The 27,108-nt window shown below is 40.8% G+C and overlaps 1 protein-coding gene across 2 annotated transcripts; it reads right to left on the bottom strand.

The window, feature by feature from the left end:
* Window positions 1-1,627: 1,627 nt before the first annotated feature.
* Window positions 1,628-25,284, bottom strand: trib2 (tribbles pseudokinase 2). 2 transcript variants are annotated; one of them, NM_203749.1, is given in 4 exon segments: window positions 1,628-3,559; window positions 3,562-4,022; window positions 22,214-22,506; window positions 23,731-24,917. In NM_203749.1, coding segments are annotated over 4 exon segments (1,026 nt in total). In that variant the 5' UTR covers window positions 24,001-24,917; the 3' UTR covers window positions 1,628-3,557.
* Window positions 25,285-27,108: the final 1,824 nt, after the last annotated feature.

Here is a 27,108-nt window from a genome sequence, read left to right as displayed (position 1 = left end):
TTGGGATCAAGTACAGGTACTGTTTTATTATTACAGAGAAAAGGGAATCATTTAACCATGAAATAAACCCAATAGGGCTGTTCTGCCCCCAATAAGGGGTAATTATATCTTAGTTGGGATCAAGTACAGGTACTGTTTTATTATTACAGAGAAAAGGGAATCATTTAACCATTAAATAAACCCAATAGGGCTGTTCTGCCCCAATAAGGGGTAATTATATCTTAGTTGGGATCAAGTACAGGTACTGTTTTATTATTACAGAGAAAAGGGAATCATTTAACCATGAAATAAACCCAATAGGGCTGTTCTGCCCCCAATAAGGGGTAATTATATCTTAGTTGGGATCAAGTACAGGTACTGTTTTATTATTACAGAGAAAAGGGAATCATTTAACCATTAAATAAACCCAATAGGGCTGTTCTGCCCCCAATAAGGGGTAATTATATCTTAGTTGGGATCAAGTACAGGTACTGTTTTATTATTACAGAGAAAAGGGAATCATTTAACCATGAAATAAACCCAATAGGGCTGTTCTGCCCCCAATAAGGGGTAATTATATCTTAGTTGGGATCAAGTACAGGTACTGTTTTATTATTACAGAGAAAAGGGAATCATTTAAACATGAAATAAACCCAATAGGGCTGTTCTGCCCCCAATAAGGGGTAATTATATCTTAGTTGGGATCAAGTACAGGTACTGTTTTATTATTACAGAGAAAAGGGAATCATTTAACCATTAAATAAATCCAATAGGACTGTTCTGCCCCTAATAAGGGGTAATTATATCTTAGTTGGGATCAAGTACACGGTACTGTTTTATTATTACAGAGAAAAGGGAATCATTTAACCATGAAATAAACCCAATAGGGCTGTTCTGCCCCCAATAAGGGGTAATTATATCTTAGTTGGGATCAAGTACAGGTACTGTTTTATTATTACAGAGAAAAGGGAATCATTTAACCATTAAATAAACCCAATAGGGCTGTTCTGCCCCCAATAAGGGGTAATTATATCTTAGTTGGGATCAAGTACAGGTACTGTTTTATCACAGAGAAAAAATCATTTTAAATAAAAAAGAATGGAGTCTAAGGGAGATGGCCTTCCAGCAACTTGGAACTTTCTGGATAACAGGGTTTCTGGATAACTGATCCCATACCTTTACTACTAACTTTAAGGGGGGCATTTACTAACTAACGTTTGATTTTTTTTTTTTTCACGATTTGTGTTTTTTGGTGCCAAGATACTATTTTGTTGCGGACCCCAGGAATTTTTTCGGGACAAATCCAAAAGCAAAAATACACCACCTAAAACCTGCGGAGATCATGTAAAAATCAATGGCAGATGTCCCTTTGCTTTGTGATTTTTTTTTGTGTGTTTTTTGACCCCGTCATTTGAACAATATAAAAAAGTTGCTGTTTTTGTGCACCAATATGCATCTTTTTTCGCTTGTGCTTTGTCAATTCAGTTCTTTGAACAAATGACTGACATTCGAAGAAATGAGTTTAATTGAGGTTTCAAAAAACTCTAAAATGTAGAAAATCCGAATGTTGATAAATGCCCCCTCTTTTTTTTTTTTTTTTTTTTAATTCTGAAAATTCCACAATAAAAGAAACAAAGTTGAAATATAATGTAGTTAAATATGCACAATTTATTGGAGAGATTCGGACAAAAACATTAAACCAAATACATAACATTCAAAGCACCAGAGGCAGTAATAGGCCACCATGCATGTAATCACCAGTCGCTCCTCTTACAAGGTACTTGAAGGGGGAGGGGGGGGGATAATTAAAAGAAAAAAAAAAAAAGAGAGAGGGGGTGGGCAGTAAAAACAACAAGTAAGTGGGGGAGGGATAAAAGTCAAATGAAAAATGAAAAGTCCTTCTTGACTCAGCACCATCTTTTGAGTGTAAAAACACTCCTTTTATTTACCAAAAATAGAACCAATATTAGCTGCAGCTTTGTCTTTTTCAGCAAAAAGAAAAAAAAAAACCCATAAAACATCATTAAAAAATAAATCTGAGCATCAAATTTCCCACAGGGCAGGCAAACATTGTCCCAAATTGAAAATGCCAAATAGCGGTACGCACATGCCACATACTATAATTAAGCACAAATTCAAGTAACATTGATATACTTACAAAGTCTACATGTACCTACCCAAGAACGGGACCAATTCACAAAACGGATACGAGCAGTATAATCAGAACAACTGAGGTACTGGAAACACAAATATTTAGGCTGATATTTTTTTTATTATAGAGCATATAGTTGTGGTGAGAGGGTGGGACCTGTCGGTTTAATTTAGCTATAAAAAAAAATTAAATTAAAAAAAAAAAAGGGACGTAAGTGCCAGAATACACGCAGGAAATTAAGAAAGTATTAAGTACAGCATGTAACATGTCATTTTTAAGTCAACCCGTAATTGAAGTACTGGCTTAATACATCACTACTGTGACATTTCCTTCAGAATAATAAATAAGATAGTACTATATAAAAAGGTGCGCTTTAATGCAATGTCGTAGGATAGAGGGGGGGAAATAATTTAGGAAGAGTCGTCAGCTTATAAACACATATTCCCTTGAAATGGTAAGAAAGAAAAAAAAAATGAATAATAATAATAATTAAAAAGAAAAAAACATCTCCCTTAATGATGTGATTAATGCAACAAAACGCGGGAGAGAATTTGGAAAACAATACCAATGCAGCTCTCTATGTAACAACCCTACTGGCTGTAAGTGCAAGATGGCAAATTGGTGAGAAGCCAGTTCATCAAAACCCTGTTTGTTTTTCCAATAGTAATATTTTTTTTTTTTTCTCTTGTTTTCGTCTCTCTCTCCATAAAGCGTAGCTATAACCCATCTGGAAGTTTGAATTATCGCTTCCTGGAGCAAACCATTTAACAGAAAACAGAACAGCTTGTTAAACGAGTTACTTCCCCTTTAGGGAACGAAGCTTGAAAATGTCATTTCCTGACAGGAATATTAAGCGTTTAGAATTAAAACGAAAAATTTTAAAAAAAAGTTGATAAATTTGCTATGTAAAAAATAAAATAAACTGCTTTAGCACCCACTTTTTTTCTTGTCAGTGCATCTAACTGGTCTTTAAATGTATCCCATTAACCATTATAATTGTATTTGTGTTTATTTAAAAGCCAATTGTACCTTCCCTGAACAATGGCGGACTAAAATATCGTAACAGTGCGATGCCAAGGTGTGCGTGGCAAAACATTGACTTTTTTATTAACAGGAATGACAAAGCTGCACCACGATTGGCTATGTGCAGTCTCCTTGGCTCCAAACGGTGAGAAGCTACAGATGATCCACATTGATTGTTGTCCATAAACTGAAATTATAGCAGCTTTAATGCTACATGTGAACGGCAGTTCCTTTCAGACTTCTTCTCAAAACCAAGGAGCCCAGAGTGGCTTTTTTTTGTTGTTTTGTTTTTTTATATACATTACCAGGCTAAGACAGATTTTGAATAATACGGTCAGGAAGGACTCCTTCATGTGGCCATGTTCAGCTCAAGTACCAAAAAGAAAACTAGTTTTGTGCTCAGTTAAAAAAAGGGTCCGTATCCTCATCCATATTGACATCAGGCACCAGTTGATCCGACACTTCCTTAGCACCACATCCTGAATTCAATGCATTGAAATCTGTTGAAAACCACGGATGGTCCAAAATTTCTTGGGAAGTGAGCCTTTCAGAAGGCTCTCGGCGAAGAATGCTACGTATAAGACATTTTGCCTTGGGGGATAATGTCTCTGGAATGTTAAACTGCCCTCGGCGGATTTTGCTGAACAATGAACTAGGCTCAATGTCATGAAATGGGTAACGTCCAACCAACATGGTGTAAAGCATGACTCCTAGACTCCATACGTCTGCAGCTTTGCCAGAGTAGCTGCCATTTGTGTTTAGGATTTCTGGGCTTACGTAGGCGGGGCATCCATGTTTGTCGGAAAGGGAATCATCAGTCCCGGCTAAGACATATGCATCTTCCAAGGTTTCCAGTTTCACCTTCGTCCTGAAAAACACACACAGTTGTTATTATACACATTAGTGTGAACCAGCAGAGCTGACAAAAACCCAAGTATATAAATATACACAAATACTTTTCCAATTTACACTGATTGTAGGAATTGGCAATAACCTGCTGGCACTGTATTGTAAGAGAAGCTCATACATCAAAATCTGATCAGACCTTTAAAAGACTGGATCTGTGGCTAAAAAGTCCAGAAGACAAGAAGCCCTAAAGTAGATGCTTGATAACATACATGTGTACAATTTGGTGGAAATGCCCAAATTGGCAGACAATGTTGACTAGAACAAAGGAGACCTGGTAAGTCAACCTGGTACATGCTCTAATTAGAGCAAACAAGAAGCCACACTTATAACCACCTTCCTATTATTCTGATCATTGTGCAAAGCCCACAAATGATTGGCGGGAAGAGAAGAGGAGCTACAGTTCTACTGGTGCACTATGCATTGGCTGAAATGCTTCGGCAGATAAAAAAAAAAAAAAAAAAACTTCAAACCTGTCTGGAATAGGGTCACTGCACACACAGATAATACAAAACAAATCTGTGCACATATGACCCCCTTAAAACCTGAATTCTGATGGAGAGTGATATAGTTTATCAACTATATTCACTATATTACTGATGTAGAGATATGACATGCCTAAATTCTCTGCTACAAGAGATTTTAACAAACTTCACCACCATGTATCCAGTGGCTTTCCATGTAGTGCTTGTCTCTGAGCCATAATTATTATGGATGAATCGGCAGAATCCCTACCCTTTCCTGACCTTGACATTCTGATCAGCTGCCTTATATCATACATATAGCAGCAGAGAACGTTCCCATGCCCTTTTAATGACAGAGAATTCAGAAGTGATCACTCGGTGCAAGTCAGAAACCATTGCATCATTCTTTGTGCCAATTAGGCCACTGTTTCATTGCAAGTTATGGAAGCATTCATGTTGTATAGCATCTGCCCCTCATATGACACAAATAATCAGCTAAACAAGGCTCTCTGTACAGAATGACCTATGCCATATAACATTTATTTTCATGAATTGAATAGTATTTCATATAAACAAGTAGCAAGCAGTTCTTTAATGCAGAGCCTGTTTAGACAGAATAACAAGATGAAAGTGTGTTTATGGCTTTTATGGTCAATTTTGGCCACCATCTGCACATAAATAACTGCACTGGAGAACTGAAATGCATTCGCCCTTGGAGGCTAATTATGTTTGAACACTATGTCCTATGTGAACTGCAGAGTAGTTTTACCCAAGTCTGGGTGCCTAATGGGCTGACCAAACAAATATTTTCTGTACAACCCATAACGGTTATATCACTGACACCAGCATCAGTGTTACTCAGCTAGATTTTTGATTCCTCAAAGTTTACCTTCATTTTTAAAATTTCCTCTTGTAAATGTCTAATAGAAATATTAGGAGATTAATATGTTCCTTTACTCTTTTCATTCCTAGGTTCTATACATGTGTTGGTGGCTCAGCTTGCAGTTTTAGGCTAATGGCAAACATGGCAGTCCTTAACTGGAGAAAAACTCACTAAGCACCCAGTTCTGCCATTTGCTTTAATAGCACCCACCTGTACGAGTGTTCAGTGACAGCCGAAAGGTGACCAGAGTAAAGGGCAGAAAGGTAGGGGCAATATCAGATGCATTTTTTGCAGGCAGGAAATCAGCCATGTCTGCCAATAGCATTAAAGGAAAACTATAACCCCAGAATAAATACTTAACCAACCGATAGGTCACTTAACATAATATAAACTATTAAAGAATCTCACCAACTGGAATATATATATCAGTAAATATTGCCCTACTACATCCTTTCCCTAGAGCCACCATTTTGTGATGGGCTGTGTGTTCCCTCAGAGATCAGCTGACAGGAAATAATGCAGCTCTAACTGTAACAGGAAGTAGTGTTCATTAATTCCATATATGTTAGGCCCCATCAACCAATTACTGACCAAAGTTCTGTCTTGGCTTATTTGTGTGCACTGTGAATCCTATGATCCCAGGGGGCGGCCCTTAATTCTTAAAATGGCAGCTTTCTATTTAGGATTACCCAATGGCACATACTACTAAAAAAATATATTTTTACGGAAATGGTTTATTTAGATGAAGCAGGGTTTTACAAATGAGCTTGTTTATGCAATATATTTTTAGAGAGACCTACGCTGTTTGGGGGGTATAGTTTTCCTTTAAGGCAGTCATACAAAAGTAAACCTGTACGGTATCTGACTGTATGGTACACGGCAAATTGTCTCATAACAATTTTTACTGCACTAAAAGTTAATTATTAAGTTGAACTTTCCACTCCAAAATCTGTTCTTAGGACAGTTCCTCTGTTTTGCTTTCTATGGGAGCCATAAAGGCCATACTGTTGCGCATTGATTGGATTCTGTTGCCTCTCTGACATCCCGAGCAAGTAAAGAGGAAGCAATTGAGCGGGTGAATGCTTTCCCATTAGTGGTGAATGAAACCACAAAGTCTCCATCAGACACAGCCACCCCAGTCAGAAAGCGGAAAGGCAGCGTAGTATCCCTGGGAACGGGCAGGGAAACCCATGAAAGACAAAGGAGCTTCCATTGAGAATTCAGCTCAGCACTTGGCAGTACAAATGCCTTCATCAGTGTAACATTCACACATCACCATCCAGTCGTACGCAGAGCTTGCACTCAGCCAAAGAGACTGGACAATGGCTTAAAGCACACCTATCTCACCGCTAAAGGGAAACTATTTCCAAACTCTCTACAATATAAAAGGAATAGGTCACTCTAAGCAACTCTCCAATAAACAACAAATTACCAGTTTATTTTTTAAATGTAAATTGCAATAGAGAACAGTATCTGCCAGTCTGCTTTATGATGCAGCAGAATCCTCGGCAGCTTATAGGTACATGCATGGGGCCCGCAGTTGGTTTGGTTTTCTCATCTGATTTCCCATTGGCTTGTGACTACAGTGCTTATCCTATAGAACTGTAGGCCCCTCTGTATGATCTGATTGATGGCCCCTGGGCCAATGATCCATTAGCCCGACTTGGTCCCTGTCCTAAAAGACTTTCTCCAGAACTAAATATTTCACATAACCTTGTTAACTTGACAGCCAGCTGCTCCCTGCTATTGGCCATTTAAGGCTCGAAGAGGCTCCCTGCAGGAAATACAGCAGCATAAGGGACAGGAAGGCCGACATGCACCAGAAATATCACTTTCATCCATTAGACACCTATCTCAAACATATTCCTGACAAGCTTGCAAAACCTTTGTACCTATAACAGGGACTATCCAGCCCTCAGCTGTTTAGGAACTACAACGCTCATATGATGAGATGCTGGGATTTGTAGATTAAAGACCCTATGGAAGTCTACTCCTTGGATGAAAACCAGGAAATGAAATTATCACAAATTTTCCAAACAAAACACATTAAAATCCCTTCAAGCTCCACCAAATGTACCTATAGAACCTGCATAAAAAGGCCATATTGCAGATTCTACATTGCTGGATCTACACTGCATGTTTGTCAACATGGCGATGTGTGGACGGGGGAAAATGTGTACAATGTGTACAATTTGGTGGAAATGCCCAAATTGGCAGACAATGTTGACTAGAACAAAGGAGACCTGGTAAGTCAACCTGGTACATGCTCTAATTAGAGCAAACAAGAAGCCACACTTATAACCACCTTCCTATTATTCTGATCATTGTGCAAAGCCCACAAATGATTGGCGGGAAGAGAAGAGGAGCTACAGTTCTACTGGTGCACTATGCATTGGCTGAAATGCTTCGGCAGATAAAAAAAAAAAAAAAAAAACTTCAAACCTGTCTGGAATAGGGTCACTGCACACACAGATAATACAAAACAAATCTGTGCACATATGACCCCCTTAAAACCTGAATTCTGATGGAGAGTGATATAGTTTATCAACTATATTCACTATATTACTGATGTAGAGATATGACATGCCTAAATTCTCTGCTACAAGAGATTTTAACAAACTTCACCACCATGTATCCAGTGGCTTTCCATGTAGTGCTTGTCTCTGAGCCATAATTATTATGGATGAATCGGCAGAATCCCTACCCTTTCCTGACCTTGACATTCTGATCAGCTGCCTTATATCATACATATAGCAGCAGAGAACGTTCCCATGCCCTTTTAATGACAGAGAATTCAGAAGTGATCACTCGGTGCAAGTCAGAAACCATTGCATCATTCTTTGTGCCAATTAGGCCACTGTTTCATTGCAAGTTATGGAAGCATTCATGTTGTATAGCATCTGCCCCTCATATGACACAAATAATCAGCTAAACAAGGCTCTCTGTACAGAATGACCTATGCCATATAACATTTATTTTCATGAATTGAATAGTATTTCATATAAACAAGTAGCAAGCAGTTCTTTAATGCAGAGCCTGTTTAGACAGAATAACAAGATGAAAGTGTGTTTATGGCTTTTATGGTCAATTTTGGCCACCATCTGCACATAAATAACTGCACTGGAGAACTGAAATGCATTCGCCCTTGGAGGCTAATTATGTTTGAACACTATGTCCTATGTGAACTGCAGAGTAGTTTTACCCAAGTCTGGGTGCCTAATGGGCTGACCAAACAAATATTTTCTGTACAACCCATAACGGTTATATCACTGACACCAGCATCAGTGTTACTCAGCTAGATTTTTGATTCCTCAAAGTTTACCTTCATTTTTAAAATTTCCTCTTGTAAATGTCTAATAGAAATATTAGGAGATTAATATGTTCCTTTACTCTTTTCATTCCTAGGTTCTATACATGTGTTGGTGGCTCAGCTTGCAGTTTTAGGCTAATGGCAAACATGGCAGTCCTTAACTGGAGAAAAACTCACTAAGCACCCAGTTCTGCCATTTGCTTTAATAGCACCCACCTGTACGAGTGTTCAGTGACAGCCGAAAGGTGACCAGAGTAAAGGGCAGAAAGGTAGGGGCAATATCAGATGCATTTTTTGCAGGCAGGAAATCAGCCATGTCTGCCAATAGCATTAAAGGAAAACTATAACCCCAGAATAAATACTTAACCAACCGATAGGTCACTTAACATAATATAAACTATTAAAGAATCTCACCAACTGGAATATATATATCAGTAAATATTGCCCTACTACATCCTTTCCCTAGAGCCACCATTTTGTGATGGGCTGTGTGTTCCCTCAGAGATCAGCTGACAGGAAATAATGCAGCTCTAACTGTAACAGGAAGTAGTGTTCATTAATTCCATATATGTTAGGCCCCATCAACCAATTACTGACCAAAGTTCTGTCTTGGCTTATTTGTGTGCACTGTGAATCCTATGATCCCAGGGGGCGGCCCTTAATTCTTAAAATGGCAGCTTTCTATTTAGGATTACCCAATGGCACATACTACTAAAAAAATATATTTTTACGGAAATGGTTTATTTAGATGAAGCAGGGTTTTACAAATGAGCTTGTTTATGCAATATATTTTTAGAGAGACCTACGCTGTTTGGGGGGTATAGTTTTCCTTTAAGGCAGTCATACAAAAGTAAACCTGTACGGTATCTGACTGTATGGTACACGGCAAATTGTCTCATAACAATTTTTACTGCACTAAAAGTTAATTATTAAGTTGAACTTTCCACTCCAAAATCTGTTCTTAGGACAGTTCCTCTGTTTTGCTTTCTATGGGAGCCATAAAGGCCATACTGTTGCGCATTGATTGGATTCTGTTGCCTCTCTGACATCCCGAGCAAGTAAAGAGGAAGCAATTGAGCGGGTGAATGCTTTCCCATTAGTGGTGAATGAAACCACAAAGTCTCCATCAGACACAGCCACCCCAGTCAGAAAGCGGAAAGGCAGCGTAGTATCCCTGGGAACGGGCAGGGAAACCCATGAAAGACAAAGGAGCTTCCATTGAGAATTCAGCTCAGCACTTGGCAGTACAAATGCCTTCATCAGTGTAACATTCACACATCACCATCCAGTCGTACGCAGAGCTTGCACTCAGCCAAAGAGACTGGACAATGGCTTAAAGCACACCTATCTCACCGCTAAAGGGAAACTATTTCCAAACTCTCTACAATATAAAAGGAATAGGTCACTCTAAGCAACTCTCCAATAAACAACAAATTACCAGTTTATTTTTTAAATGTAAATTGCAATAGAGAACAGTATCTGCCAGTCTGCTTTATGATGCAGCAGAATCCTCGGCAGCTTATAGGTACATGCATGGGGCCCGCAGTTGGTTTGGTTTTCTCATCTGATTTCCCATTGGCTTGTGACTACAGTGCTTATCCTATAGAACTGTAGGCCCCTCTGTATGATCTGATTGATGGCCCCTGGGCCAATGATCCATTAGCCCGACTTGGTCCCTGTCCTAAAAGACTTTCTCCAGAACTAAATATTTCACATAACCTTGTTAACTTGACAGCCAGCTGCTCCCTGCTATTGGCCATTTAAGGCTCGAAGAGGCTCCCTGCAGGAAATACAGCAGCATAAGGGACAGGAAGGCCGACATGCACCAGAAATATCACTTTCATCCATTAGACACCTATCTCAAACATATTCCTGACAAGCTTGCAAAACCTTTGTACCTATAACAGGGACTATCCAGCCCTCAGCTGTTTAGGAACTACAACGCTCATATGATGAGATGCTGGGATTTGTAGATTAAAGACCCTATGGAAGTCTACTCCTTGGATGAAAACCAGGAAATGAAATTATCACAAATTTTCCAAACAAAACACATTAAAATCCCTTCAAGCTCCACCAAATGTACCTATAGAACCTGCATAAAAAGGCCATATTGCAGATTCTACATTGCTGGATCTACACTGCATGTTTGTCAACATGGCGATGTGTGGACGGGGGAAAAAAGGACCAACCATGATACACAATGGGTTAAAATAAACATCCAGCAATCCTGTCCTATTTGGCTCCTTTATAAAAAAACAGTATAAAATTCCGCTTCCTTAATGTTTAAAGACACACACACACAGATCAATCCAAACGCATTTCTCCCCCGTATTTGAGATCAAAGTCCGGAGGAAGGAAAACGGACATGAGAAAGCATCTTGATAAGCGGAAATGTGAGTCGCGTTATTTTTCATGGATTTCCCTGCCTGTTTCCATGGCAACGAAGCCGTAGATTCCCGTCTGTTAGAATTACGGCTATTAGTTTCCCTCGCTAGTAATGGAAACATTCGGCTACATCTCAAAAGGCCCAGTAATGCATCTGAGCGCGGCACTCAGAGAAAGGCAAATTCATGTCAAAGAGGTTTTTTTTTCCCAGTTGCAAAATAAATAAGTTCAAAAAAAAAAAAACAAAAAAAAAACACAAGTCCAGGTCTGAGAAATTCAGAGCCGCTTTCTGCTTCCCATGCATTCCCTTCCCACGTTCCCAAACAGGCAAATATTCATTTATACTACACAAGACCCATGCATTACCCCATGAATATCCTGTAAATCATATCCTTATAAACACCGTTGTCTGTGCAAATGCGCTCAGCCTTCGGCCTTGTGCCTTTATATGGTCATAGATCTCCTTTATGACTTAAAAAATCCTTACAATAGGGTGTATTCACTATATAATTGGCGCTTAGTTATGTCACATCATGTGACTTACTGAAGCTGAATAATAAAAAAAATAATGCAGTAGAAACCATGGAACCTCATGGCCTCCATGTGTATTTATGGGATATCAGCTCTCCTTAGTGATTTAATACTCATATTTTACAATGGAGGCTACAGATCCCCTCTCTATAAACCATTAACATATACAGCTATGCTGTAGCCCTATGCCGGACAACTAGGGGCCAGTTTTAAACACGTCAAATGTACAACAAATGGGGCAGAACTTATCAAGAACCACAGGATTTGGCAGATTTTAGGTTTGTTTAGGCTTTATCAGCATAGTTGGGTAATTAAAGGAGAAGGAAAGGCTAAGTCACTTGGGGGTGCCAAAATGTTAGGCACCCCCAAGTGACTTAGAACGCCTACCTTGTACCCCGGGCTGGTGCCCCTGTACGGAGAGAACAGCACCAGCCCGGGGTAGCTGCCGGCGCTTCCTCCTTCCTCCTCACTTGCGCGTGCATGCGCAGTAGAGTGAAAAGCCGAACTTAAACATTAAAGTCGGCTTTTCACTCTACTGCGCATGCGCCGGCCGGCGGATTTCGCCGGCAGCGCGCAAAGGAAGGAGGAAGCGGTGTCTACAGGTGCCCCGGGCTGGTGCTGTTCCCTCCGTACAGGGGCACCAGCCCGGGGTACAAAGTAGGCGCTCTAAGTCACTTGGGGGTGCCTAACATTTTGGCACCCCCAAGTGACTTAGCCTTTCCTTCTCCTTTAAGGGGTAATTTTTTTAGTTGGCAGGGCCCACCACCCAAGTGGGCAGTGAGATCATACCCTGGGCCCTCCCTGGGGTTGAGGCCCTGCTGCTACCAAGCTCCCATGATTTTTGAAGGGTACGGACACATTAATGAAGGACCTTCAAGAACCCTAGAACCTGCAGGCAGTATGCGCCTGAGCTATTCCCCGAATGTTACTTCATTATTCCTACTGCTCTCCTTAGCCTTCAGCCTCAATATTTATGTTACTTAAATATTTACAATGTATTGCTCCAACAAAATGCTGCAAATCGCCCCCTTTCCCCATTCAAAGTGAATGACCAGTGCCGCAAGAGAATCTTGTCCTGTTGGAGAGCCCAAAGCCCAGTCACTAAGCAGAACAACGATTATCATGAGTTCTGCTACAGTTCTATTAAATTAGCCGGCTTCTGTTGCCTTGTTTCTAAAGTCTTACCCAGCAATGCAGAGAAAACAGACAGATATTGCTTTTACCTGCAATTGCAAAATAGCTTGAATGTCTGAAAATGTATCAACGTATATTGGAAAATAGCTCTGAATTATGCAAACAGTTTGGTTGAACATGCCCTTTAAATGCATTACAAAGTGCTTATATTTATCAGGGGTAACGATCCATAATGATACGATAAATACAAAGAGCGTAAGTATAAGGCTTTTTGACACTGCAGTAAAAGCGAACATGCTCGTTGCTTTCTAATGTTGCTAGACACTGTATATCCATAGAAACCAAGAGAGCACGGAGGACACTGCCATCCAATGCAAATGAGGCTTACATCACCGCCGCTAAACGAGTGGGAGAAATTTCGGGCTGATTTATCAGACTTGTTTACCCAACCGCCGAGCAAACACATTTCTCTGCCATCTGAGCTGTCATTGTATGGTACAGATTGCATAGCCTTTTCATGGTACACAACCCTTCCCTAAACAAACACTAGCAGCGGATTTATCTCCTGGTTTCTACAAGAGCATCTGTTACTTACTAATTGCATGCACAGCCAGGTAAATATTGTATTTTATCCCCTAGTAACTAATGAGCTGCTTACGGGGAGATTCAGCCTTTACAGTAAAGGAGCAGAAATAAAAATAGGTTTCTATGGGAAAATGAGATTTAAGGAGGAAAAACAATGCAACAGCCTGTTAAACATTGCTCTGATTTCAGCTTTTCTTAAAAGGGATTTCCACCCAAACATTACTTATGTTTACAAAAAGCTTAAAGCGGACCTGTCACCTTAAGAAATAATTTCAAATTGTTTTCTATTGTGTTTGGCAAGCAAAATAAACTTTACTTACACTATATAAATTATTTTAATCTTATTTTCTTCAGCCTTGGAATTCACAATTGCAGCAAGCAGGCAGGGGCCATTTTGTGGCACTATCAAAGCAGGCATTGCATCCTGCCAATATTGTGTTTCTGTGCCAGTATGGGGGGACCTGATGCCCATATCCATGCACTGGTTACACAATTACATGGTGAGGAGGGAGGGGGAATGTGAGGAGAGCAGCAACATCTAAGAAGTTCTGAATTGAAAGTGAAAGTAACTGTCTGCCCCACCTCTATGCCTAAGGCATAGAGGCGGAGCAGGCATTATATGATTGACAGCAGGGAATTTAAAATGCTTTTATAATGGGTATGGATGTGGTAGTAAAAAAATTATTTTGGGTTTCATGTTTAATTTGAAAAGGGCTTTTATTATACAGCTTTTTATGTCTGGGTGACAGGTACACTTTAAGTTAACATAATTTCAAACCCCTTTGCAATATACAATAAAAAAATGTGCAGCCTTATGATTTTTCATGTAATAATATGGTTTGGAACAGTTCCCTAAGCCTGGACACATGTTCCCCTGCTGATCTGGCTGACTACTTTGAGACTCAAATAAAATGTAACAGTAGTCGGCTGTCCTCAGCCTGCATCCTCCCAATCCCACAATTCCCTGCACACGTGATGTCAATAAGGAAAGGAACATGACAGTGCAATGCATTGTGGGCTATGTAGTTCCTGCATGCTGTCTGTAAGCTGTGGAGAAGTTGTTACAATTTGTAACATCAGTGTTTTAGTCCCTCCTCACCTGCCAGGATTTCAAATGATGCAGAAAGTGAAGAACAATTTTGCAGCTGGATTTTAACATATAAAATGGTATTTATTCAGACTTTTTGAAGGAACTGATTAAAGCGATAGGTATACTAGTGGTTTCTGTGTTTAAGACCTTTAGAATAGAGCCCCGGTGCTTTGCACTGACTATTAAGCAAACTTCTTTAAAAATTAGTACTGGAGGGAGGATCTCGTTCCAAAAATACTCTGCAATAGTATGTTCAGGTACCTGAATGCCACATGGGACAAAGGAACAGTAGCACAGAAGAATTTAAGCTGCCATCACCTTTCTCCTATAAGGCACTTTGTAAGTCAAAATCAAGCTGAAGATTTAAAAAAAAAAAAAAAAAATCCAAGGGGAAAAAAGCTGCATTATCCTTGCTTAAAAGAGGGGGGGGGGGGGGGGGGGGGGGGGCGGGCTTGACAAAGCGGCAGCCTAAATTTCACAGCAGTGACTGAGGCTTTGCTTTTCTGCACTCTTCTGTCAAACTCTTTCAGGTCAAGATGGTCAAGGATAATAATTGTTTTGTATATAGCCCAAAAGGTCCTTGTACCGTCCGTTAGTTCTCATTCTCTGGACCAACAGAGAGAGAGATTCTAATGTTTTTTGCCTTGCCATATGCCCAACATACATCACTGTATTGTGCCATTGCCCTACCTTGTCTATTGTGACAGGCAAGCTATGGTTGTCTAACACAGCCCAGGCTTGACAAGTTCTATAAAATGTCACAGATCTGCTGTCTCACACGCTCATATATAGAAATAACGCCTCTGAAAAGGACTCTAGCACCATCCAGAAAAAACAACATTTATACTGGTTTGTCTCACACCTGCAAATAATATATAATTTAGTAAAAACAATCCTATTTTATATGGGCAAAGAAACAACGAATGTAAAATATCTAAGAGTGCTCTTCTGAGCACTTCTGCAATTTACATGACTTCTTTTCTAGTTTTCAGGATATTAGAATTTTTCATACTTCTGATATAATGAGTTTGAAATGATGGAGGCTGACCGGGCACAGCCAATAGAAAATTCTGAGATAACTTAGCCAAGCTCTTCATTGCCCTCCATGCCCGTAACCTTAGTGTGGCCCACTTCCACCTTCAGAAGCCTTTATTTATAGGTAGGTCGACTTTTTGACAACCAGCACTTCTCTACAATGCATAATGTATCCAACTGTAACATGTTAGATATTCAGCCCTCTGGCTTGCTGAGCTGCCACTGGGAAAAATGTAACCATTTTACATGAAAAAAAGGAGAAACCAGGAAGCAACTGAACCTAAATTCATTATTTGTGGTGTTTATTTTAAAATGAGAAGTTTTGTGAAGCCAAATTGCGCCTTTGACTCGTGATGTAACAACCTTGCCCTTCTTTTAACTACTCCTATTTTTTTAAAAATATGCATCATTCAGTTGTCACCTTCAGAAACGGCTGAAAAAAAGAAATGACAGACACCAGGATTTAGGTGGCCGTCTGAAAGCAAGGAAGAAATAAATGCGGTGACAATGGTTATTATGCCGGTTCCTGCACACAAACAAAGTGCTGAGCAATGGCCAAACATACTCACTGATCACTCAGGAATGTGCTGAAGTGACACAACCCCTGGTATCCCTCACCCCCGCCACTGGCCTTTCCCCCCAACACAGGGCTTCTTTATTCATATGCTAAACAGGGCAGTCTGGACTGCAGACATAATACAGCCACATTCCCCAGCTAGACCCTGAAGCAAAGTCCCAGAACAGACCACAAACTGAAAATGATCTCATTATTTATTGGGTTTATTAGGATGGCACAATACGTTGTGCAACAAGCTTTGTCCAGGTTGTATTCGTGCAGAGACGGCTGGAGTGATTTATCCGGAGTTATTTGGCTCCTATGGGAGTTATTGTGCCCCTTTAACCAATTAAGACACCACAGTGTTCAAAATCAGGGCAGTGCAGGGCGGTGGGAATTTTTATAAGCCCCTAGACAAGTGTTTAGAAAGGTCTCCACTAATTTGCCATGTATTCCTAACTGTAGTTCCGATAGGTGAGATTAAGAGCCTCTCTTCATTGGGCACTCCCGTCATGGACATTTTCCTGAAAACCACAAACTAGATCCCCACTGATCAGCCCTGTAGACCCACCAGATGTCTTCACAACTGGAATCAATGGGAGCACACTATATATTAAGGCTAAGGAATATTTGTTGTATATAAGTTGCCAGTCTAGTCATTAAACAGCAACAAGCAGTTAGTTTTCATAAAATACTCCATTTCTACAGCTGTCCTACTCAACTGGCCCCAATATATTGTAAATCCGAGCAAAGGAGATCAGAAAAGGTCACACTGGTTGCCCTAACCAACCTATCGTCTAGGAGTACCCCAGCTGAACTCCAGGTTAAGAAAAAAAATATATATATATATCATTCACTGTTGTGTGACATTATTAGTATGCTGTTGTGTGGCCTTCACAGGAACATCTTGTGCCATAAAACTTCATCACGCAGGCATTGATGAACGGATTCTCACACAGAATTGGCTCCCATCACACATTTTATATAACCGTGTCACAGCATCATGTCAGCAGATGTGAAACATAATCATTACTGCTGCAAATGCTCATTTACTGGCCAAAAATAGCTACACAAGCAAGAAGACCATTACATAAACTCAAGTGAGTCCTTAGTTCTTTAGTCTATGGCTTATGGCCTTGGATAAGTCACTTCATTTCCTTTGCCACAGGCAGCGAATGCTGGTTGTACAATCTCATGCAGTGACAGAAAAATAACCTGACACGCCACCTTGCTGAGAATGCTGGGAGTTTATAATAGCTTAAGTGCCATGGGCATGACAACCCCAGGCAATGCATTATGCTTTGCTCCTCCAAACCCCGAGCTGTGCAGCAGAATGGCATAGTTAAACCAAAACTATACCCCCAAACAATGTATTCTCCATAATAATATATCACATACAGTATAAGAGCCCATATGTAAAACCCTGCTTCATCTTAATAAACCATTTTTATAAAAATATACTTTTTTTAGTAGTATGTGCCACTGGGTAATCCTAAATATTAAACTGCAGGCCCACAGTACCACACACAAACAAACATAGTAGATCAGCCTATTAATGGACAAAGTTATTCTCACACCACTTCCTGTTACAGGTGTATTATTTCCTGTCAGGTGTTCTCTGAGGGAACTCACAGACCCTCACAAAATGGCGGCTTAAAATGAAAGAGCTTTAAAGTAATAAACATATAATGCACTGTTGCCCTGCACTGGTAAAACTGGTGTGTTTACTACAGTAACACTACTATAATTTATATACTAAGCTACTGTGTAGCCACGGGGGCAGCCATTCAAGCTGGAAAAAAGGAAGGAAAAAAGGCACAGGTTACATAGCAGATAACAGATAAGCTCTGTTGAATACAATAGTGTTTTATCTGTTATCTGCTATGTGCCTGTGCCTTTGCTCCTTTGAATGGCTGCCCCCATGGCTACATAGCAGCTTATTTATATAAATTATAGTAGACTTTCTGAAGTAAACACACAACTTTTACCAGTGCAGGGCAGCAGCACATTATATTTTAGTTACTTTTATACACTTTCATTTTTTGGTGTTACTGTTCCTTTAAGAGAAAAGATGCAAAGAGCAATTTTTCCTGGAAAGGTTCTTTAATAAGCCACTTAATATGATGTAAATTATCTGTTGGTTAAGTATTCATTCTGGGGGTTTAGTTTTCCTTTCATAGATGGTTGGTATTACAGTATAACAGCATCCCAGACCCACAAGATGATTTTGCACCGACACATATTACATTAGGGAACCTCTGTGTCCTTCATCTCGAGTTTAAACTCATAAAGCCCCCATATGGCAACAACCTTCCCTGACCACCCACATGCCATCAAACACAACAATGGTGCAAAGGGAATTGTTTGTTAGCATACAAAGCACTGCACACACAAGCGAAACCATGACACGAGATTCACCCTGCACTACACAAACAATAGCTTCACATAATTAGAAAGGGAAAAACACAAGGTCTTGTTTGGGTTTAGCACATAGTTTTTGGTGACCAAGAATGCAACACATTCCTTTCTTAAATGGATGAACAATTTCCTGCAGCCACATTTGCCCTTTATTCATCTGAGAACAGGTCAAAAGGTTAGCAATACCATCAGTAAATCAGCAAGGGCCATAAAGTGACACTCCGATCCCTCCCTTCCCCATTGGAGAAAAGGCACGGTGCTTATTCAACAGGCTGACATAACGCAGGAACGCAGGTCAAACCACAAATTGTACAATGACATAAGAATACATAAGAAAGCCACAAGGCAAGCTACAGGGCAACTACCACTCTGATAGCTACAAAATACAAAGAAGAAACTGCACAAAACAAAAATCATGCAAGTTCTGTACATTTCAGAGGAACATTTTAGCCTCTTCATTTCTACACCGCCCTGTAAACACACACACGGAAAGCAATTTTTTCCAGCACTCTATAAAACATTGCGCGCATTCTCTACTTCCATAAGGGAGCCGTGTTTAAAGCACTGTACAAGGGCATGACATCCTCTACTTGAAAGAAATGTCCCAAAATAATTACTGCAGCATTAGTCACAGTTTTGTTTCTTTTAAAAGAAACATTTATATAAGAGAAGGTCTTTTCCAAGGTAACAAGAATATTTATACTGTATGTGTGTGTGTAGGTTAAGCAAATGCTAAAGTTTCCATACCATTTTAGGAAATATAATATCTGAAACTATTCTTATAGCTGAGGGAATGGACTGCCCAATACTGGTTTCCTTCAGGGTTATTATGCTTGATTTATATACAGAGTCGGAAGGGGCCAATGGGGCACCAGTGAATATAAGCTGGTGGGCCCCACAGACCCAGCTCCACTCCCTCCACTTACTGGAGTCACCGGCACATTTCCCCCCACATTGCAGCCGCAAGAAATGCATTACACGGTTGGGGGAGGGGGATTAATGTCACAACTGGGGTAGGGGGCCCCAAGGCAGCAGTCCCAGTGGACCCTGGACACCCCAGTCCGAGCCTGTTTATAAGCTATAAGTGCTGATATATTCCACAGTATTTTACATTATAGTCAACTGTATGGTTTTGAAATGTGGAGGGAAACCAACACAAGCAATAGGAGAACATACAAACTCCTTGCAGATAGTGGCCTGGCCAGAATTGAACCAAGAACCCCAAAGCTAGGTAGGAAGTCTGAAGTGCTCGGAGGAACTGTTCCCTTTGAATGCTCTTGGAAGCAATTACATCGCTAAGTACTGTGCCTGTATTTTAGACTGAAATCACAAACAGTTATTAATCATTTGACATTGCTTTGGATTTCCTAAAGTGTGGATAGTGAATACACAGAGACAGACACAGAGGTGTATTTGTATTTACACACCGATACAAAAGAAACCATGTAACCCAGTGTGTATTCCTTTTTAGCAGGCGTTAGTTAGCTCAAACTAGGCTGATCAATTAATGTCCCCTTTTTGCCACAGACGGCTTTCACCTCATAAAAAGGAAGTCATCAGAACAAATGGAAATTGACAGGAAAACAACGGTGTTTATTGCAGTTTAACCAAAACATTCTGCAGCCTTCTCTATGCCCCATCAAAGCCCAAGACTGTATGTATGCAATTACTGTGCACCTGCTTTTAAGGTTTTATTGGGATGGGCAAATGGAGAAACCTCTGACGATAAGTCAAGGCTTAGACCAGGAATCCCCAACCTTTTTTTACTAATATAAAAAGTATTTATGAGCCACACAAGCATGAAAAAAGTTTCTTGAGGATGCCAAATAAGGGCTGTGGTTGGCTATTTGGTAGTCCCATGTGGCCTGCAGGAGACTCTGCTTGGGGTAAAACTGTCTCTGTGCTTCCAAAACTTGTCTCCCAGCCACAGATTTAAAAATGGGCGCCGTTGAGGCCACTGGGAGAAACATGAAAGGGGGCGGTGAGCAACATGTTGCTTGTGAGCAACTGGTTGGAGATCAATGGGTTAGACAATAAAAGCGACCTCTGCTGAAGGTGTAAGGGGCAATATTTCCTTATAAATATACACAGTATAGCCTTGCCTCAAAATCCAAATCATTAAGAAACCCCTCACTTTGGAACCTGGGGCAAGCATTGAGACAAGCATTGAGGCAAGGGTTCCTTGGAAGTACCCTCAGCATTGATCGTAATTCCAGGGTTTTCTTAGATGGTTGCATTAATAGCCACAGGTGGCTTGTGCTTTGCAGTTATTAATGGCAACCATCGGACGCGACACCATGCAAACTTGTGACAAAAAAAAAAAAAAAACACACAATGCTTATTTGCACCCATATTGGTGCAGTGCACAGACTGCTGAGGGTAAACTGCATTGTGGGTAATAAACATTTTAGTTTGCATTTGAATCTTGCCCATAGTGAGGGAGCCACACTGACTAAAAAGAAAAAAAAAACACTACAATATGAAAACAAAATAGTCCTGCACTGCAGAATAAAAACCCTGAGCAGTGCAAAAACACAAACTAAAGGCTGCAGCCAAACCTGGTGACAAGTCAATCTATTATAACAACATTACTATACATACATCCCCAAGGGGACCCTCTGGACCAATTACAGACGAGTTAACAGGCATTTACGGAAGGTTATTTTCCAAGGCTAATCTGACAGCTTCATAAACACTGCATAGCAAAGCTACATTGGCCATAGATACGTTAAATAAACACTGCGCCATTCATGGATTTGAAAGAGGAACCCAAGGTCACCTAGGAAAAGTAATATATAAACGCAAGCAGGTATAATCCGGCCTCCCTGTGGCTGGTGTAAGAGACCTGCAACCCCCCCCAACCTCGGAAAGTGGTCATTAAGCACATTTTTGGGTGTAGGATAACCTGCAATTTGATTTATGCTGCTGCATTCCACACATTCTACACATCAGTCACCGCTCAGACTTCCCCGATTTGTCTCAATGTTCTTCTTGTTGGACAGCTTGGGACAGACTGCAGTTATAAACACACATTTACTTTGTGTTGCCCCTGGGTTGTGAATGTACCTAAGGCAGTTTACATTATGCAGTGTAGGGGTATATTATTATTCTTTAGTTATCAAGAGGAGGAGAAAATACGAACTGCTTGAAAGTATTGCCCTGGCTGGAATCAAACCTAAGACTGCAGGGCTGCAGCTGTGCTGCATCCAAAGGCAAAAGGCAGGTGTGTGACACTGTTACGGAGTTTTCTCTGAAAGCCAATATCTTATTAAAGGGCAGGCACAACCTCCACGCACCTACCAGATTTCTCCAGCACTGCCCCCTCCCTTATACCACTTAAGATATCTTATTTTACCGTTGGGCTTTACTTGCCCTTTAAAAGGCCAGTAACACCAACCCTAAAAATCATTGATCTGTATTGACATGCCAGTTATTTCTATCCTGTGCACTTAAAACTGTCTTTGTTTAAACAGAGGTTCTATTTTAAATTGCACTATAGTTGCCATCAGCTCTGCTGTTGGTAGCCATTTTTATCAGCTGTCTAGCCTAAGCCCCACCCTTTCCATAGTGTAATATAGTTAGTTAGTACACATTCATCATGAGAATATATTTAAATTAAAAAACAAAAAAACAGTAAGCAAATATTTTTTGGCAAAGCATAGAGGACTTGTACCATATGGGCCTTACAGCATGCTGGAAGTTGTAGTTCAGAGAAGCTGAAGAGTTTACTGAGGCAATATGCCAAGTCAGCAGTGGTCTTACCTTTCTCCATCGTTAAAGACGAATTTCCTTAGCTTAAGATCCCTCAGCACGATGCCGCCATCATGGCAATGCGCTACGGCCGACACAATCTGATAGAACAGTCTGGCAGCGTCTTCCTCTTTCAGCTTTTTGCAGGTACGAACAAAAGAATGCATATCCCCATGGCTCCTCTCGAAGAACACATATGCTTTAGTCTCTCCGAGGATGATTTCAGCTATTTGGTTAATGTTGCTATGTATAGGTAGGCAAAAACAAGGTGCCAACGTCTCCTGGTAGCAGCGAATATCAAAAACCTAAAAAAAAAAGCAGGAGGGGAGGGGGGGTTATGTCACAAGTAAAGGCATAAATGAGGGAAAAGTCTCACGTGTGGAGCAAGTTGGTCAGTGAGCAGGGAACAATGTAGCCCATGAACCATTAATCCTGAAACAAAGAACATCTGTGTGCCATGCAGTGCGCTGTGCTCCTCTCTAGAAACTATTGCACTCATTTAGCAACTACGTTTCCCAGACTCAGAGCAGGTTTAGGGTATTTACCCTGGGCCCCCAGGGGTCTTTTGTAATGGAGATAAGATTACAAAGTGTACAAATTGTTAGGCATTTTCAGTATAGAGGTTAAGTCTATGGCTAGGGGCTGGACAACAATAAACCCAACACCACTCATTCATCAACAAACACCACAACTTATTCTATTTTATCCTATGAGGCAGTTCAGTTGCAATAAGCATTCATAAACAAACAGCCAAACCTGGCTCATTCACATAACCCCCCCATCCTGCCCAAATTAATGGCTGTCGAACTCCATAAATGCTTTTAAAAGCATGACACCAGTGAAAGGCAACCGAGCCGACTGCCATATTAGCCTCCTCGGGGGAATTATGGAGCTGTCTACAGTTTGCAATTACATCATTCATGCCCCATTGTTTATGAATGAATGAGGAGAGACAGTCTCGATGTTGCACTTCCGCAAGGTGCCTTTTGTCGAAGCGCTGCATATCCAAAGCCAATGAATGGAGAGACCAAAAAACAATGGGGGTGGAAAGCAATGTGTGTACATACACGCCACAGATACTGCGGGCACTGCAATAATGGATGAAAGGGCATCCCAAAAAAAAATAAGCAGAGTCAATAGATTGTATATTGCATATAATGGCTTATTTTGTCTGGTTACTATTGGACAAGCCAGGAGTGCAAACGGAAAAGGGTTGTGAGATAGGGGAAAGGGGTAACTAAAAAGTAGCCATTCCCATAGCCAAACTAAAGGGGGCTGCCCTCGGCCCACTGTAGCAGAGCTGATCAGTCTCAGCCCTTACACACAGGTCATTCAAAGATCTCCAATTCATTAAACTACTCCTACCCCTCCTCCTGACCACCATCTCCCCTACAGCCCTTTAATTAGACAAAAACAGATGGCAATGGTTTAAAAAGAAAGAAACAACTGAATGAACAAAGCCACACAATGAGAAGAAGTCACAGGACAAAAGACTAAAAGGGGACAATTGAGACATTCATTGCATGTACCTTGCACAGAAACTCCTCTCCGCTGTGTAGATGAAGAGCTCGGAAAACGTGGTTTCCCTCCAGAGGCTCCAACAATAAGTATTTCCCAATGCAGGAAACGCAATGCGACGAGTTGGGAGTCTCTGGGGGACTTGGCGAGCCAAGGTTCGGGCTAAAGCTCTGGCTAGGTTCTGTAGACCTTATGGACGATAGCTCTTCAAAATCCTGGGTTTTATTCCTCGATCTCCCATACCTTGTGATTGTAATGGGGTTCGACCTTTGTATGTTCATGGGTATGAGAGACCCACCAAAAACCTCAGGTCAGGTAGACTCAATGAGGGGTTTGTGCTTGGAGTTGGGGATGGTCAGTGATGGATCTTCACACACACAGGGGAGAGTGTATAAATGTGCAAATGCAGTATTCTCAAAGTGGAAGAATAATCAGGGGAATGGGGGGGTTGATTCAAGCTCCAGAGGAAGCTCAGGCAGAGAGAGGGGAATAAGGCAGCAGTCGGTGTGTATGAGCAGTCACAATCCCACAGTAGGTGCTATGATCTAGAACACAGCAGGCAACAAAGACATGCTAGAATTCACTCTAGAACGTTGAATCCAGGTCACCATGCGGTCCAAGCTTGTGCAAAAGAAAGTATTGATTTGGAAAATAGAAGCAAGGTCTCTGTTCACTTAAATTCCTTTCTGTATTCCAAAATATTAGGTCTGGTAAGAAAAATATTATTCTTTGGGGGGGGGGGGGGGTCCAGCTAAGCCACTTAGTTTAGAAAAGCAAGGGGGGGGTAATATTCTGCTGTGCTGTACTGTAACAATAACAAAGTTGCCCCTGGTTAAACTGTAGATGGCGTCTGGAGCTTCTTCTTCGGAGCAGATTGAAAGGCAGAGGAGCTGTACGGATTTCTATAGTCCTGGCCTCTTGGCGGTGGGGGGGTCGGTGAGCAGACTCACCGGGGAGAGCAATAGCAGCAGGGCTTGTGCATGGACAGGTCACTGATTGTGGGACAATAGGACAATGTGCCTGAGATCAGAAGCAGCAGCAGCGTCGCAGCGAGAGACAAAGTTCAGCCAAGGACAAGGAAGGGAGATCAATGGATTTAAATGCCTGCGACTAAATAGATGCATCAAGCCGCGGCTTTCCGTTGGACTCCGGAGATGATTGCCTTGCACACAAAAATAGAGATCTCTATCGTTTCCTTTTCACGACCGGGGGGGAAAAAATAGATTGTAGCGTTTGGATGGGATTGGTGCAGAGGTAGCGGGGAGAAGAGGGAGAGATAAAAAGGGGTGGCTGGGGCCGGTCCCCTTTCAGCAAGACATCATCTCCCGCGGTGCTGTACTTACGTGGCTTCTCCCTTGTGCGTGTGTGTGAGTGTGTGCGTCTGTAGCGCTGCTGCTGCTGCTGCTGCTCCGTGTCACACTCACAGCCACACTACAGCCCGGCGCCCCTGCTCTGCTGCGCAGCCCCGGCCTGCCGGCAAGCCCCGCCCTCTGCGGCTTCTCATAGGATAACGCTGCAGTCCATGAAAGGGCCCCGCCCACCGGAGACTCTTTACCCCGCTCATTCTGTTTTCTTGTTACACGTAAGGCCGAGTGAGTTAAAGGCACGGTAACTAATTGTATATCTATATATATGCATCCAAACATACACACGTCAATATATATTTCTGTATAAATAATAAAAATAGATATGTATATGCTATATATATATATATATATATTTAATTTGATGTGTGTATACTATATATATGTACAGTATATAAATATATATGTATTGTATATGTATACATTGTATATATTGAATGTATTTCAAAGCAGGGACAGTAGAGCTGCCTCCACTCACTGAACTGCACATCTCCACATTCCTCTGACAGCCAAAGGATGTTGGGGTTTTGCAGTTATATAAATAATATTTCAATAAATCAGTGGGGCCCCAGCTGTCTTGCATTACCAGCCCCCCCCTCATCTAATGCCAAAGAAGCCATACACACCCTGTAAAATAAATCCTTATCATATGTACATTTTTTCCACATGATTCTGTGAAGTAGACATTAATATGTAAGGCTATAATAACCCTTTCCTTACCATTATATCCCAAACTTGGGGATCAATCTGTATATTGTATTTTATAGCAGGGGCTACAATATTTCCTATAATACATGAGAGGTATTCAGTGGGAAGTATTTCATTACTGGGGCAATATTTGCACCTATTCTGGATAGATGATAGATAGATAGATAGATAGATGATAGATAGATTCCTTTATTTGTCACATACAAAGTTACACAAGTACAGGTACGGGATCCCTTATCAGGAAACCCCTTCTCCCTTATTCAGAAAGTTCCGAATTACGGAAAGCCGGTCTCCCATAGACTCCATTTTGATTAAATAATTTAGAATTTTAAAACTGATTTCCTTTTTCTTTGTAATAATAAAACAGTACCTTGTACTTGATCCCAACTAAGATATAAATAATCCTTATTGGATGCAAAACAATCCTATTGGGTTTAATTAATGTTTTATTGATTTTTTAGTAGACTTAAGGTATGGAGATCCAAATTACAGAAAGACCTCTTATCTGGAATACCCTTAGTCCCAAGCATTCTGGATAACGGGTCCTATACCTGTACAACTTGTAGTGAAATGTACCCTGATCATTCCAAGACTGTGTAATGCATTCCAGTAACAACCAATCAGCATTCAGTCTTGTATGTATGTATGTATAACTTTATTTATAAAGCGCCACAAGGGTACTCAGCGCTGTACAGTCTTACAAAGTACAAAATTACACACAGGGAGGACAAGTGTTATAATAAATAAATACAATAAATATATATATAAATGCACAGGGAATAAGTGCCATGTGGTATGAGAAACAGTAGGAAGGAGGTCCCTGCCCCGTAGAGCTTACAGTCTAAGTCTTTGCTTTTAACCTGTTGTCAAGGGAATGTGGGATCCCCTGCAGATGCTAATTATTTAATATACATTTTTTTTGCGGAATTATTTGTTTTCTTAATCAGTATACATTTCATTTTGTTAACAACAGATATTTTAAAGATAAACCTAAAGCAAGTGCACAATCATCGCTTGATTGCATGAGTAGGGGTCTCCCTGCGGTGCGCCTAGATCCTGGGGACTGTAATATGAGCTCAGTACAGACTTGACTATAGGGAAAGAATTACCCTCCCTAATCATGTTCTTGCAGAGCCCACCAGCAGAAGCCACCGAGGAGAGCGGGGTGATGCAACAGCTGACAGGGAGAAATATTATCAAACAAACCAGCTTTTGTTGCCTTGGGGAGAGAGAAGACTCCTCACTGATGCAACTGTTACAGTAAGGAAATGATGGGGGGGGGGGAGAATTCATTTTTTTTTCGGGAACTGCTGCATA

The sequence above is a fragment of the Xenopus tropicalis genome, chromosome 5, assembly GCF_000004195.4.
Source record: "Xenopus tropicalis strain Nigerian chromosome 5, UCB_Xtro_10.0, whole genome shotgun sequence".
Lineage (NCBI taxonomy): Eukaryota > Metazoa > Chordata > Amphibia > Anura > Pipidae > Xenopus > Xenopus tropicalis.
This window is presented reverse-complemented; position numbering and strand designations above follow the sequence as displayed.

Bases quoted from the DNA above. Each gene is read 5' to 3' on its own strand.
- trib2 (XM_012962838.3), bottom strand. From the start codon at position 24,000: ATGAACATACAAAGGTCGAACCCCATTACAATCACAAGGTATGGGAGA. The intron at 22,507-23,730 runs GTACATGCAATG...TTTTTTTTTTAG, and splicing joins GAGAGGAGTTTCTGTGCAAG to GTTTTTGATATTCGCTGCTA. The intron at 4,023-22,213 runs GTAAGACCACTG...TGTGTTTTTCAG, and splicing joins GTCTTTAACGATGGAGAAAG to GACGAAGGTGAAACTGGAAA.